At 43.9% G+C, this 15,778-nt stretch overlaps 1 protein-coding gene across 1 annotated transcript in view; it reads right to left on the minus strand.

Moving 5' to 3' along the window:
- Positions 1 to 15,778, minus strand: part of grm8b (glutamate receptor, metabotropic 8b) — a 63,494-nt gene that overhangs the window by 22,626 nt on the left and 25,090 nt on the right. The window contains exons 3-5 of the mRNA XM_029522674.1: positions 5,733 to 5,868; positions 4,641 to 4,795; positions 4,427 to 4,564 (exon numbers count right to left, since the gene is read on the minus strand). Of these exons, the coding sequence (XP_029378534.1) occupies positions 4,427 to 4,564; positions 4,641 to 4,795; positions 5,733 to 5,868 (429 nt within the window). The remainder of the gene's footprint in view (positions 1 to 4,426; positions 4,565 to 4,640; positions 4,796 to 5,732; positions 5,869 to 15,778) is intronic.

Below are 15,778 nucleotides of genomic sequence, written 5' to 3' on the forward strand. Positions count from 1 at the left end.
CAAACGTCTCCATTATCCAAACGAGCCTCTTTGTCAGCTGCGGCTGCTGCCAACAAACACAAGACTAATTATAGATCAGTCAGTAGACGTCTAACGGAGGCTGCAGACACAGAGCGCCACGCGTCCATCCTCCGGAGGCCTCGGAGGGCTGATCCAGATCGTCTTTAGTTTTTCTACCTTAACATCCCATCAACTGCTTTTTTGGCTTCTACAGTTTGTTTACCTTTCGAAGACTGCAGGACGGCGGTGTTCAAAAGCAAAATTACATTCATGTACAAATACGTCAAACTTGAGCGTGTTATTTGGCCATTTAAAAACTTCACCCCCTCAGAATACATCCATTAAAAGCTGCCAATGATCATAATAATAATCATCATCATCATGTCTGCAGCTTTAGCTTTGTTTCTATTCATATGTTTAAAATCTTAAACATGAACATAAGAGCCACATTTCACTGGAATTTCATTCCTCAAATGTTGTTTTATGTTCACATTAAAAATTAAGAATGACTTTCATGCTGCTGTTTGTAAAAAACTGTGAAAATACTCATGAAGAGCTGTAAAAAGTGAGTAAATCGGTGCTGGAAGCAGATCTACAACTAAACCCAGCGAAGAGAACATCAAACTGTCATCTATTTTTAAAAGAGCTATAATATATTAAAATCTATGAAAAATGTATTTGACTTTACAGACCGTGGAATTTCAGGATTTAAGATCGCAGTGACGGGATATGTGAACATTTTTATGACTGTGTGAATTTTTAACTCTGAAAACACATATAAATATATTAAAGTCATTAAAGTGTGAAATCTGGACCGAAACAAAGAAGAATGAACAGATTTGTCAGAAATTCAACATGAGCATAAAAAGTGCTGATGAAAATGTGTTTGATTTGTTGTGGGGGGGGGGAAGAAAAGGTAGAAGGGGGGTGGAGGAGGTGGAGGTGGGGTGTAATGACAGCACTGGATCGTTTTGTAAAGACAACACGCTTGATGTGGCAGGAAATGAGGTGCTGAGTGTCGGCTGAGAGTTTGGTCCCTGAGCGGTGGGAGATGGAGCCTCAACCTCAGACCTCATTGATATTTAACTATCCCAATTAACTCCAAGTAATGAGCGGCCCTTCTCCGCCGTCGTCTGCGAAGCGTCGCCGTTTTTCATGGGGACAGAGAAGGTTGACGGTGAGAGTCGGAGACGTGAGGTGATCTGAGATTCACACAGATTTCAGCCTCCTGCACGTTAACTTTACAGTCCACTCGTTTTCAGCAGACAATGAACTTGGAGGGAAGTTAAACGCCTCCCAGTTTGTGGACTTTTATCGGCATAATGAGAAAGGTTCCAGTTTACTTGTGTTTTTAATTAGCTTTGTTTTTGTTTTTTGGTGTCAACTTACAGCTGCTGAGGCGTGACTTCACTTTTTTATATTTAGGAGATTCTTTCTTTAATCCAAAGTGGCCTGAGTCAGAACTGGACTAGATCCGACTGAAACCGTAAACTCAGCAAGAACCTACTGAGCTGATAAATCAGCGGTGAAGTCAGGGCATTTTCCCATAGATTTCATTGATAGATTTACTGAGGAGGAGGAGGGACATTTTCCCATAGACTTCAATATCTGAATCTTAATAATCTGAATTTAAAGGAAAACAAACAGTGACGTCCTTCCACACAGCACAGACACACTTTCATCCACAAAACTTCCCAACAACCAAACACACACACACACACGCCAACCTGCTGACTCAGCTGTTTGTCTGTGTGTGTCTGTGTGTGTGATGACTCTGCTGCGCCTCCAAAAACTCAATCTGGAATGCTGGAACAAACTCGTTTGGAGCGCGGCGTCCTGACAGCAGCAGCTGATCAAAGCCGTCCGCTCAGCTCAGGTAAAGACCAGAGCGCTGATGCTGTTGTTCTGCTCCTTCCTTCTGTCTGCAGCTGGCAGGGGGGCGGGGGCGCCTCCCACAAATCCCATTTTGCGTGTCGGACATGTTTGTAAAGGATTTGGGCCCGAGTGGCCTCCTGTTCCACAGAGACAGTCCTCCTGCATCGGGCCGGATTACACGGCGGCGCGGCGGACTCTGCAGTCAGCAGAGCGGAGCTGGACGTGATCGGAGAGCACAAGAACAAATTTAGTCCGCTCCTTTATCGTGAACGCATCGCGACCTTCAGCACAGTCGGAGGAGGAGAAGAAGCTGATCCACCTCCCTCTGATTTTTGGATTTCAGCTTTAACTCCATTACATTTTTTTGGTGACCCCCCCCAACCTTAATCCTGAGCCACCGATTGAAGACGTTATTTGGTTCTTTACTCAGCATTCCCTCCTCCACTGAAGTTTGTCGTTATTCAACATTCAACACAACAAATTCAGGAAGTGCTTCCTCCAAAGCTTATTTTCAGGTTCTGACCTCCTGAACTCTCAGGCTCCGCCTCCTCCTCTCACAGCTGATTGTTGTTTTCATTAACGCTGATGAATTTTCCGCTGCATTTCACAAACACTCGCCCTGATTGAATGAGCAGTGGATTAATTACCGACCGAGGTCGTCAGATGTTTTGTGTGGAGGGGGTCGAGAGCTCGGGTCCCAAAATGATTACCCCGTCTGCAAATTCGCAGGCGTCACGGGTCAGAAATCAGCCTCATGAATATAAATGGAGGAGAGGTCAAAGATCAGATCACAGAGGAGGTCCAGGAAATAAGATTCCACCGGTCCTGTTTTCGAACCACAACGCACAACCAGGTGAATCATCTGCTCCTGCAGATCTGCCTGACCCGTGTAGGAAGGGGTTCCAAGCTCTGGTTCCAGAACCAGGAGGGACACGGGCCTGCATGGTGGGGACTGCTGGTCCTGGTGGTTTGATGATTTTTATGTCTTTCCTCAACTTCAAACCGTTCATATTCCAGACTCGTTGCAAGTATGGAAAACTATTTCAAGTCATCTTTTGTCTTAATTTTGATGACAGCTGATGAAAATCAAAAATCCAAACATCTCAAAACAATAAATTACTGTTGATAAACTACAGTCAGGCGCTGTCAAAGTGGGACTGAGAGCAGGAAACTGCTTTAAACTGAAATTTAACCCCTTGACTCTCTTTCGGTTCATCATTCTACCCTTTTTCCATTTTTCCTGCGATTCCCTCCCTCAGGACATTCCCAAGACGGAGTCCGGAAAATCAGAAGCCAAACAAACATTGTTTTCCAGTAAGTCGTTCCCTCCGGATCACGTCTGGCCTCACTAGTTAAACACATTCATTTGTTTTTTTTTTAGATAGTTCCATATCACACAGATTTCAGGCTTTTTGTTCAATTTAGTTTGAAATAATTACTGAACACGACACCACCCCCCCCCAACCAAAAAAAAAAAAAAAAAAACAACAACAGGAAAAATGTTTTCTTCCATCTTACGTCTCCCAACATCTGGAATTCTCCCAACTTTTCCAGCCAACCTTTATTTTTTCAACGACCGTCAAAATGCAGAAATAAAACAAACCAAACCATCAACAAGTGTCTGAAGTTCAAAATTCAACTGCCGACATTTGGACAAGAGATGCTTCTCAAAAAACAAACCGGACTTACAACAAAAATACCAATAAAGTGATGAATCGGAGCGATGATCCAGAACCTACTGGGCTCTCTGTGGTCCTGATACTTTATTTAAATGAACCAGAAGCTCCACACCGTATCTGCAGCGGAGGGAAAATAACGTCTCTGCTGCCTGAAGTCACATCGAGTCGCCTCAGAACAGCTGAGTCAGGAATAACGGATTTAACCAAATCACAGTTTTGTAGTTTTGGGGGTTTCTGACTTCTGGGGCCAGAGCAGAGGAGTACATTAGATTTCCACAATGTGATTCTGGTTGGAGCTCCAGGGCGAGGATTAGAGGAGTGTGTGTGTGTGTGTGTGTGTGTGTGTGTGTGTGTGTGTGTGTTGTGTGTTTGTGTGTGTTGGACTGCAGAGGAGAGTTCCTTTTCTTTTTTTTTTGAGGAGTAAATGATTAACTTTCAAGTCAAAACGAGTCGAGTCAGCCTTGAAGGGGTTTGGCTGACCCACAGCGGGACCACGGGAGGAAAGGAGATAAGGAGATGAGGGGGCAATGAAGGAAAGAAGAGTCAGCAAAGGACAGAAGGAGGTAGGCCTTTCCTTAAAGAAGGGAAGGAGAGAGGAGGCCAGAAAGAGAAGTTGGCGTTAAAGATGACAGGTGGAGTTAATGGAACAAGGAGAGCAGGAAAGGAAGGAGTGAAGGAAAGAAGGAGCCAAAAGGAGAAAAGGAAGTGAGGAGATAGTGAAGGAAGGAATCAAAAGGATGCAGAGAAGGAGAGGAAGAAATACAGAAGCATAGAAGGAAATAAGGGTAGAGGAGTAAGGAGTTAAAGAAGGAAAGAAGGCAGGAAAGGGAGGGTGTGGTAAAACGTTCATGCTGACCTTTGACCTTCCTTACCTGTGCACTTCTTGGGGCTTCCTGGTCTCTTCCCATGCATCCCGAGTTTGCAGCCAAAGTTTTCCTCCCAGAACTCGGCGAACCAGACGTTCCTGCGGTTGTTGGACAGCGAGCGGCTCTTAAAGTAACGGTCGAACGCTGCAGGAGGAACAGGAAGCTCAGGTTAATGCTAAAATCCACCTCAGACACGCGGTCAGGTCACATGACTGCTCACCGTCCACAGACGCCCTCTTGGGGAGGATGGTGACGGCGCCCTCGGCCACCCGCTCCTGCTGCACCACCGGGGAGATCTTGGAGCCCCAGCTGTCAGAGCCCACCCACAGGAAGTGACCTGTCAGATTGTTCCGCTTCGCCGCATCCAAGATTCGCCTGCAGGCGCCACAGCAACGAACCAATCAGAGTCTTTATTGAGCTGACTGATACTCAGTTAGGAGGTAAAGTCGTTAAAATCACCTTCAGCTGCTGCAGCATTTAAGTGATCTGCACTTCAACATAACTATAATTAGTTCTATACAACACATGAATATCTATAATTCACATTATTACACATTAACCAATAACAAGAATTTATATTATTCCAAAACATTTGAATGCAAAAATTTACGTTCACTTTGTTAGTTTGTTTAAAAACATGATCAGTGTTGTTATGGTTCATCCTCAGACGGCCAGAGAATCAGAGCTAATCTGACTGAGACACATGAGTAACGATCAGTCTGCTGCTTTATGGCCTAATCTGTAGATTAACATCAGAGTGTGTGTGTGTGTGTGTGTGTGTGTGTGTGTGTGTGTGTGTGTGTGTGTGTGTGTGTGTGTGTGTGTGCGTGTGTGTGTGCGTGTGTGTGTGCGTGTGTGTGTGTTAAGTGATGCTCTCCATTCACTCAGATAATTAGACGCATGCTATCTTAATCTGCTGTCAACAGTTGATGGATGAACTGATGAGAAACTTTAAGAGCATCCTCAATCAGATTATATTCCAACGGTGAGTGTGTGTGTGTGTGTGTGTTTAAATGAAAATTAATGTGATAAAATGTAATAACTAAATAAAGAAATAAATGCAACGTAAAATGAAAAACTAAAACATCTGTGTGCACGTGTGTTTGTTCATTTCAACATTTATTTATTAATCTACTAAATAAATGTTTTTGTTTAATTCTACGTTTTCTCTTTATTTCTGTTTAAATATGATTTTTTTCAGGCTTGTCGGGCCTTTTTAGGGAGCTCGCCTTCTTCGGTCCGAGCTCAAAGTGACATATGATGGATTGGATCCACAAATGAAAAACAAACTGGTGTCGGTTAAAATTTGTACCGGATGTCGTCCTCGTTGGCAAACATGATGACAGCGCGGGCGTTTGGCGTCTCCAGCAGACGCAGGACGATCTTGTCGAACTCGCCGGTTCTCGGCTCACGAGGAATCTTCAGAGACTGAGCTATACAGACCCCCCCTGAGGGAGAGAGACACAGAGAGACAGAGAGAGAAAGAGAGAGAGAGAGAGGTGAGTCTGGATGTACAAATCTGTGAGCAAACCATGACAGCTCGACGCACAGAGGTTCAGAAGATGAAATGTGGTCCGGGAGGTCTGCAGGATTTCAGTGTGTTTTAATGAAAGCCATTTTCCACCAAAATCAAAACTGCAGGTTTGGATTGTGTGTCACTTTGGAGCTTTAACTCGCTCTCCGAGGAAAGCGAGAGGTGATGTGAGAGGTCTGAGTCTGTGCTCAGAGATAATTCAGCGGGACAGCAACAGAAATTCACCGATCGGTGCCGTTTGGAGATGGAGCCGATTAATCCCAGTCAGAATCTGAAGGCCTTCGCTGGTTCTTTTCACCTGATTAAAGAAAAACACCCGGTAAGACCCCGAGCTGACCCCGAGAACAGTCTGAGCTCAATTCAGCCCGAGTCGGAGCAGGAGAGGCCAACAAATCTGGATGCTTGCTACGATAACACACAAAGTAACAAGGAACACGACAAAGCTGGTAAAGTTTGGTAGGTCGGTGGCTCAATTCAACGCACAACAGCAGTTAGCCTCTGTAGTGTAGCTGCTATCAGCACATATAAGACTTTTGCTGCAGCGGAGAAATAGTTCAGCACAGATGATTGTGTCTTTTCATCAATAAACCTGCTAAAGCTGCTGAAGTGTTTAGATCCCTCGGTCCTCGCAGTCTCCGAAAAGAAAAGGACCTTTTTGTGCTGCTGTTTGTTCAGCGGTGTGAAAATCTGCTAATAAACATCACCACTGCTGTTTGTCTCTGATCCATCAGTTGGTAATTAACGCCGCCGTGATGTTTCGAAAACTTTCTTTTTCACGCCAACAGACTCCTTCAACCTGCAGCTTGAACAAAAACTCCAACTTCGGCTTCACAGTTTAAAAACATGGACGACAGGAAGTGGCTGTACTCTTAATGATCAACTGTGAATCGCTGAACTCTCTTCAAACAACAGATCATCTTCCCATCCATTTCAATGCTAACCTGGTCTGCCGAGAGAATGCAGGTGGAAATGCTCCGTGACTGAATTGCTGGACTTTCTTTTCTGACCCAAAGTCCAGTTCAAATCTTCCAACCTATACTTTTAACCTGAGTGAAGTTCAATGATTTTTAATATTCCCTCCGAGACGCTTCGTCTCCGTGATAAGCAATTAAGACGAGCTAAGATTTGATCGGCTGAAAAGGTCAGAGAATATCAGGAGACTCATTTCAAGTGCAAATATTGCACTTACTGCAGATCGGTGCTGTCAGCCCAGACCTGGAGATCTCAGATGATCTTCTGCCTGAACTGACAGCCAGGAATGAATACAGAACTCTGAACTTTTGTGTTCATTAAAAAGGTGTTTGTTCTTCCTGATTGCTGAGACTGAAGCTCCGTCCATGGAAAGCTCTTTTTTATGGTATTTGCTGACAGTAAATATAAACCAAAGAGCATCCTGTACAGGTCCGAGACGTTTATGTCGCTACAGAACTCAGTCAGATCCAGAACGGTGCTGTTAAGGAATAGAAAAGCTCTCAATTTTAAAAAAGGACCCTGAATGCTGATTTTTGACTACAAGACTTTGACAATAAAACCCGATGAAGCAGCCACTCAGCCATGTTTGTTGTTTCAGCCAAACATCATGACCTTCGGCTGCTGAAATCACTGCAGTCCTTCAGTCAAAGGTTTTCACACTTTTATTTTTGTCAAGCTTCGGAGAAAGCAGGCATAAAAGGAGACGCAAGGTGTTCACGTGACGACAGTAATTCAGTTTCTCCTTTGTCGCACTTTTATTCGTGTCCTTTAATGTTCCGCGCCGCAGTGATCAGTTGACTCTCCTTCAGGGTTCAGTCATGAAAGTCGAGGGTTTTTTTTTCCTTCTTCTTCATCATCCCATCATTAAACTCTCTGCTTCGTCCTTGCTCACGACGCTGCAGCTAAAACCACACTTGAAGTTTGTGATATTGTTCCTCCAGCGATGCCCCTGGGTCGGGAAAACGGGAGCAGCCGTGGAGTTTTGAAGATGAAGTTCGAGTGCAGCCCACAGACTGTAAGCTGCTCCTGCTTAATTGGCTCTGGAGAGGATTTTAGTTATTTTATTATTATTTTATTTTTTTATTATTATTTATTTATTTCTCCTCAAGAGTTTGGCTCCAAAGATGGAGCAACTCGGCCGGTTGACTATTGCAGGAAATCTTGAGGGAGAAAGACAGAAAGAGTCAAAGCTGAAAATAATCAGGTCTGCCTGAGCCGTGTCCCATTTCGGGGCCGGCGTCCTCCGGAGTGCACCGTTAACGAAGGTGTGGCGTTTGTAGCTGTCCAAGACTGCAGAGGCTGAATTTAGCACAAACCCTAAAGTGTCATCTTCGTCGTTCGCTGCCACATTATGGTCATTTCTGATGTGCAGTGCCGTAGCTTTGGTCTGAGAGGTTTTCAAGGAGGTGCTGAGTGATTTTTGGGGTCATTTGATGGAGGGGGGTGCAGAAACTGAGTGATATGCTGCTGAGGGCGAGGCCATCCACATCAAAGAACAACTTAAAAAAACACATTCCACTGTTGAAGCTTAAGTTTGAGCATTTTTGCTGAAACCATATGAAGGAGGAGCTCTCTCCTGATTGGGTGAGAAAGCTTGTCAATCAAAGAGCAGCACCGCCCTCATTCCATCCCCTACTTTCTTGTCTGCTTTCTTCTAAATGAACATCATGTTGTGTTGAAGACTGAGACCACAAACTCATCAGAGAGGAGGAGGGACATTTTCCCATAGACTTCAATAAAATCTGACCAGTGGCACTGCCCCCTGATGTCTCCTCGTCCATTTTTCCCGACTTTCAACAGACCATCGGTGAAAATCAAATTTTATGCTCCACGTTGGTGTAAAATGAGGCAGCTAATCATCACCTTGTTAGCGTTGTTAGCGTTGTTAGCCTTGTTAGCCTGAAGCAGCACTGCTGTGTCTGAGTAGAGTCACACTTCGGTGTCTTCGGTGTCTGCAGGAAGTTTATTGCAGCTTTGCACTTAACTTGTTGCTAAAATAAAACGCAGGCCCGGTTTTTTTTAGTGTTGCTTCCACGCACTCGCTCCGCAGCGGCGATGAAAATATTTCACTCCTCCTTCTCAGAAGGAGAGCGGCTCTCAGAGAGGAGGTGAGTTCGGATCACAGAGCTTTTAAACCCGAGTTTTAAAAAAACTAATTCCACCTCTCCGTTTTTCTGTCATGGTGACCTCGTTCCGCTCGATGACTCAGAATATTTGAAGTAAGTGGTGGAACAACGAGGAGACCTGATCTCTGTCTGCAGACCGGCATTCGGGTCGGATTCAGATCCAGCACTTTATGTCTGATTCCTTTTTGACCTCAAACATCAAATGAATGTGCCGTAACACACTTGATGATCAGTGAAGGCCGACACAAGGTTGTCTTCGGCGGTTACTAAGCAACAGCCTTTGCCTTCAGTTGTGAAGAAATACTTTATATTATTACAGTTGTTGGACAGCTGGCTGTTTATCTGTTCATGATTTTTACACACTACAGTTAAATTCATTTCTTTTTTTTTTTCACATCAGTTTGTTGAGCTGACGTTATTCAGCAAAAATTCAACCTTCGCCGTCAATTTGATACCGAAGGAAAGCAGCGGAAAAGGACAAAGCTTCAAACGCCCCAAACTCACCAAACTTCATGTCTCCGATTCAGCAGCTGGACCAAAACTCAGCAGGACCTCCTGGATCCACCGACTCAGTTCTCAGTTCACCAACACTCAATATCAAGGTCTCCTCCTCATCGCTTTCCTCGTCCGACTTCTCTGGAGAAGGTGAGTCCTCTGTCTCAGTCCACCCTGGTCCAGGTCTTAGCGGACCAAGTTCGAGTCTCAGAAGCTTCTGGGTGTGGACCAGGACAGCTCCTCCAGGAATGTGCATCAGAGCATTTATTTTACTTTCTGAACATTTGCTTCTCATTTCATAGATTTTACACTTGACGACGTGGAAATGATCATTCTCATTTCAAATGAAAATCGTTTCTTAAATTCTTTGATTACTGATTTCAACATATCCACCAAATTTTAAGTTTTCTGGACAGTAAAAGAAAAGCAGTGAAGCAAAATGCATGATGGCTGAATATTGACTTGGATTCGAATGGAGGATGTCCTTAAGATTTTCCAGGAGAGCTCACAAGCGATCATTAAGAGTGTAAAGATCTGTAAAATGAAGTGTTAGCAGCAGTGTAGTAAAAAAGGCCGTGTAATAGAGAAATGTCACGGGGGTTGAAGTTTTATCTCCGGTGAAGAAAGAGAAGCTGTCTGTCCGGGCTGATCTCTGAGGCAGCAGGTTGAAGGAGGGAGATAAAAACATTTAACACCCCGCTGCCATTATCATCACCACGGCGTCCTCGACGGAGCCGAGAGGCCGCCTGCTCCTGCTCCCGAACACTCGGCTTCATTCAGACGCTTTCAGAGGAAAATTGATTCCATTCTGAGCTCATTCCTGCGTTCCACAGGTCCATCACGGCAGCAGATTGAAGCTGCAGCGTCTTTCTTTCACAGGCTTTTTCTCTTTCGTTTTTGTGAGATTATGCATGTTAAAGGTTTGAAGGTCGGGCAGCTGAGAGCGTGCCGGCACCAGAATCACCCCGCAGCTTACCAAGAAGACTTTTCCATTCCTTTATTCATCCTCGTTCCTGCTTTCTTGACACCATGTAGATATGCACATTTTCCTTTTCTCACTTCAGCTCTGATTTTCTTTTATACAGTTCACAGCAGAAGTCCTGAGCAGGTCTGGACCTTCTCCATATAAAAGTATTTACAGACAAACAATTCCCACCAGGAGCAAAATCTTTTCCAAGGCCCCGCACAGAATTAAAATGAGTTTACATATCTTTGGTTATAACGCAGGTGTTTCTATTTTTATCCAAACTTTTTCAAAATGAAACAGGAGAAAAGTGTAAAATCTGGACATTTAAACACATTTCAAACAATCTCAAACACAACAACAGTTTTTAGAGAAGAATAAAACTGAAAACTATACCATGAACCAATTCTGTCTCTTGACTTGAGTCCAACTTAAATCTTTGGAGGATTGAAGAGAAAGAAAAAGCCCTCCAACCAGGACGGATAAAAGAGCGAAGCCCAGATAATGAAGGGCGTGCAGATGGCTTTTTAATACAGACCTTTTATTACAGCTCAATTAGTCCGACTTCTCTTTTACTAACTAATTGGCTTAATTTTTCTTTTCACTGGGCTTTGCTAAAAGCAAATAAATTAGTTAATTAAATGGACAGAATTTGTAGTAATTTGTCAATTTGATGTTCCAATGAAACGCTGTAAACACATTTTCTGGTTCTGACCTTTTTGGTTTCTGCAGTTTGACCTCACTGACTCCGGCCTTCATGTTTAAACCATTCGTCCTGTTTGGCTTAAGTTTTGATTCGAAAGCATCTCATCTGCCGCCGCCGCCGCTGTCCATCTTATTTGTATGCAAATATGAGACGCAGCAGCGAACAGAATGGGAGATGATGTTCACTTTAGAGCGAGCTGGTAGTATTTGAACCGGACAGGTTTGGATAAAGACGCTAACACAGAGGTCTTTATCAGAAGCTTTTAGAAGCGAAACGTGCCAACGTGTTTTTTTCATAACTGGAGGAATCTGACACACTCAGGATTCATTCAATTTTATCTCGTGTAAAAGTGTATTTCATGTATTGACACCAATGTCCTGGCCGTAAACAAACACAACAAACATGCATGCTGACAAATGATTTCTTGCTACATCGGCATGAATCCTATAAGTAATTATCCAGCCTGAAGTCGGTCAATTTATGTAGATATTTAATTACCCAGAATACAAAATTTGAGAAATGAACATTAAAATATCTGTCACAGCTGATGAAGGGTGGAATAGGAGCTAAAAAAATAAGCATAAAGAACATCAATCCTGATAAGTCAAGTCAAATTTGTGAATGAAAGCTCAGGTATCCACACAGCGGTCAGATAAAATCGCTTCCAGGATCCCTGAAGGTTTCATTTGAATTTCATTTTCAGATTCTTTTTGGCAGAAAATGTTTCTGCTGTGTGTGATCGAAAACGTGGAGACATTTCACATTAACTTTATCAGCCGAGATCTACGTGAGGATGAAGCTCCGCTGACCTCGACTGTCCTGAAGCCCATTTAATTCAACAAGGCTGCAGCCGATGTTATCTCTCACAGAGCGAACCACAACGTCAGCTCGACACCACAAAGTTTCTGCCTGTTAGAAAACACAACCAGCTTTTATCTGCCGCACAATTTTTACTTTCATTTGTATTTCATTTCCTTCGGAGCATCGAGCTCCTTCAGAGTTTAATCAAATATAAGGCAGTTTAGATGGAATCAGCAGCGAGCAACTCTCCTGATGTAGAGCTGGAAAAAGGCTGGAACAAAGAACGCAGGTTGTATTGAAGCCTATGGGAAAATGCTTTTTTCCTGATGAGTTTATGGTCTCAATCTTCAATACAACATGATGTTAATTTTTTAAATGAAGCTCCATTTAGAGGAAGGGGTTAGGGGGCGGGGCTACTGTGTGATTGACAGACTGTCCCTGTCGGGGGTTAGGGGTTGGGGTTAGGGTTCTGGATTCGATTCAGTCAGCCAAAACTAATCTGCATGCTCATGTCCGGTCCTGCAGAGTCACATTTCACTGTCCAGATCAGATTAATATCAGCTTTAATGGGGTCTCTGATGAAACACAGCGCTGAGGACCGCTCAGGATTAAACAGAAAGGCCTCAGGCCCGGGGATCGAACCCTAAACCACTGCACCCCTGAGGAACCGCAGATTCCTGTCAACGTCTTTATAAACAACATTATTGGAGCTACTCTTCTTCCTGTTTATCATCATCTGCTCCCTCAGCAGATATTCTGACTGTAATATTCCTCCTTTCATATTTGCCCATCATCATGAAGGAAGCCGAAGAGAACCAGGAGGAACCAGGTGACGCCTGAAGTGCTGCAGATAAATGTCGCACAACGTAATATAGATGGACGCTCACAACATGATTTTAATGAGACTTTTCCGACAGAGGGGGAAAACCAAACGGCTGAATCTGCAGCTGAAGCTTTTCCCGCTGCTCAAAGCTTCTAAATTAACTCTGGCTGACAAAGAGGGAAATTATCAGTTAACCGACTGCAGGAGATGTTGTCATGCGCTATTTTCCACACAAACGCAGCCACACCAGTCGCTGCCGATGTGATAATGTGGGAACATGCTTCTGTTTCCCGGGAAACAGATAAGGAAATCCCTGCAGCCCCTGACGGGCTGAGGATTTACTTTAAGCTCTGCAGGGAACGTCTCTGCTTTAAGCTGCTGGACCGGACTGAAGGAGTTCAATCCCTAAACGCCGCAGATACACCAGCTCAAACAAGAATACGGCGGATCTGAAGCTGGAGTTCGCGGTTTTAGATGTCTTCATGAAAGAAAAATAAAGGGGGGGGTTATTATTTGTGTTTACTGACGCCATCTGTTGGTTTGTGAAATGTGGCTGTGGCCATCAAGTACGAAGTCCGGTGTTTAAATAATACAAATTTTAAAAGTTTATCTTGGTTTTTTTTTTTTTCAGGTCCAGGATTCAAAAACAGTTTTAACTCTAAATGTGGACGCGAGAGGCGGATTTTCCAGGCGAAGGCCTTCGTGTTTCGCACACAAACACGAGCTGTGATGTGGCGTAAGTTTTGATGATGTGGAATCAGATGAAGCAAGCGGCGGAGGACGCGGGGCCAAAGAGAAGGAATAATACAATTTCACTTGGCTTCTCGGCTCTGGCCACAGGAACTGTCACAGCGGGGGGCCGCCGAGCTCAAAGGCAGTCGAAATAAACATTCAAAGGCACGCTGTCTAATGGAATTATGAGTAATAAGAGATATCATTAAAGCTGGCCTCCGGCTAAGCCGTTACACTGACCTTTCAATTAACAGTTCAGCACGGCAGCGAGTGTTTATCGCTGTGTACCCCCCCGCCCCCCCCGCTTCAATGCTAAGTGAGTGTGACGGATAGAAACAGGACGTAAGCGCCCACTCGTCTTCGAGCTCCTGAAGCTCTCTCAGTCCACCTTAAAACAAGCTGCTTGCTTTAAACTGCAGAGCATTTTGTTTCTGTTTTTTTTTTTATTCATTTATTTTATTAAGGGAGTCAGGAGCTACGATCTCCCACCTTTAAACGAGAAGGACCAACACAAATACTCAACAAACACTCAACAAACACTCAACTTTTTATGAACCTCAGTGACGAGTCTGCCGTTTCATCCGCCATGTTGAACACAACTTTGTACGGCCATCGCGGTTGTGACGTGGACTACATAGATACATATTTAAGGAACAGAGTGCAGCTGACTGAGCCGCTAATTTACATCTTTAGTCCCAAATAAAAATGAAGCAGATGCGCAGAAACCATTCAGGACAAAAACCTGATTAATCAGGATAAACGAAAAGAAAACATAAAATACAATGAAGACAATAAAACAACTGATCCAATTCAACACAATATCAGAATTTATCAAAATCCATGTTGACAGTTTAGTAACACTCCGGTTATCAGTTTCATTTGTCACTAATGAAGAAACGTTAAATAGACCCGTCAGCCAATCAGCACAGACTGTGAAGTGCCCGTTTAAGAAAAGGGCACGATGCAGTCAGAGCTGATTGTTTTAACTCTTGGAGAAAAAAACTGTTTGTATTTGAAATATCAGCAATATGAGAAGTGGTTTCAAAGAATGAAATTCATATTGAAGACGCGTCGCTGTCTCAGTCAGTCATGGATCAGATACTATCCAGGACGTTTGGACTGGAACTTCACAGGGCTCTAAAAATACCCCGACAGCAGGAGGGGGAGTCAGAATTGGGGCACGTTGGGCCGCACTGTGAAACTTCCTCTTCAGCTTGGACCCGTTGACCCACAAAGGAATCAGTTTAGGTGTTTAACGTCCTCTGATTATGACCAGAATGAAACGTAAGAAAGTCTTCTTTAGTTTTTTTTGTCCCGCTTCAGAGAAAACATGTTTGAGGATGAGAAAACCCCAAACGAGGCCACAGAGATGAGGAGGGAGTGACTGAAGCTCTTCTGTCCTCGTGTGAATTTTAAACATTTAACTAAAGGACATTTAAGAAAGAGCTCCTTAAGATGTTTCAGACTTTAAGCCTCCGTTTGAAATGTTGATCAGAGAAGGTGAGGAGGCAAAAGTTTTCTCCCCATTAAAATTCACTTTCCAGTCTCAGTCCAACTTAAAAACTTTAATGAGCGAAGTTATGTGGCCGGTTGAACAAATGAGGAGGACAAGCAGGATGCGAGGGGGGACGGGGGGGACGGGGGGGACGGGGGGGACGGGGGGGACGAGGTCCATATGTCTGGTGCTGGCTCCGGTCTCCCAAACTGCCTCAACATCTGCTGTCAACACTGCTGACAAACAGGAAGAAATGAGATGGATCAGAGGAAGCCCATCAGACCGAGACCAGGACCGGTCTGGTTTGCATCATTGTGTTGATCATTTTCTGTCTCATTTTAATTCTAACCTCAGATTTGTCAACAACATGGACTGAATGTAAAGTGGCTCCAGTGCATTATAAGTGAAAACCATCACTGTATCACAGTATATTGAAGTCAATGGGGAAATGTCCCTATTTCTCCTTTGAGTTCAGTTCGGATTCGAACTTTCGGGGCGATTCACAGGGTGGGTGATGAATATCAGAAGGATTAAAAAACTTTGTGTCGCTATTTGTTTTCCCGTAGAGACAGCAGCGAGAACTCGGCTTGGCTGAACGCCACGAATATCAGAAAAGGTTTCAGACGTTCTTCTCCTTCAGACACGACCTGATGAACCAGCAGGTGGAAGGAAAGGATAAAAGGCTTTCAATAAAAGGATGATAAAAACAG

This window comes from Echeneis naucrates, chromosome 16 (assembly GCF_900963305.1).
Source record: "Echeneis naucrates chromosome 16, fEcheNa1.1, whole genome shotgun sequence".
NCBI lineage: Eukaryota > Metazoa > Chordata > Actinopteri > Carangiformes > Echeneidae > Echeneis > Echeneis naucrates.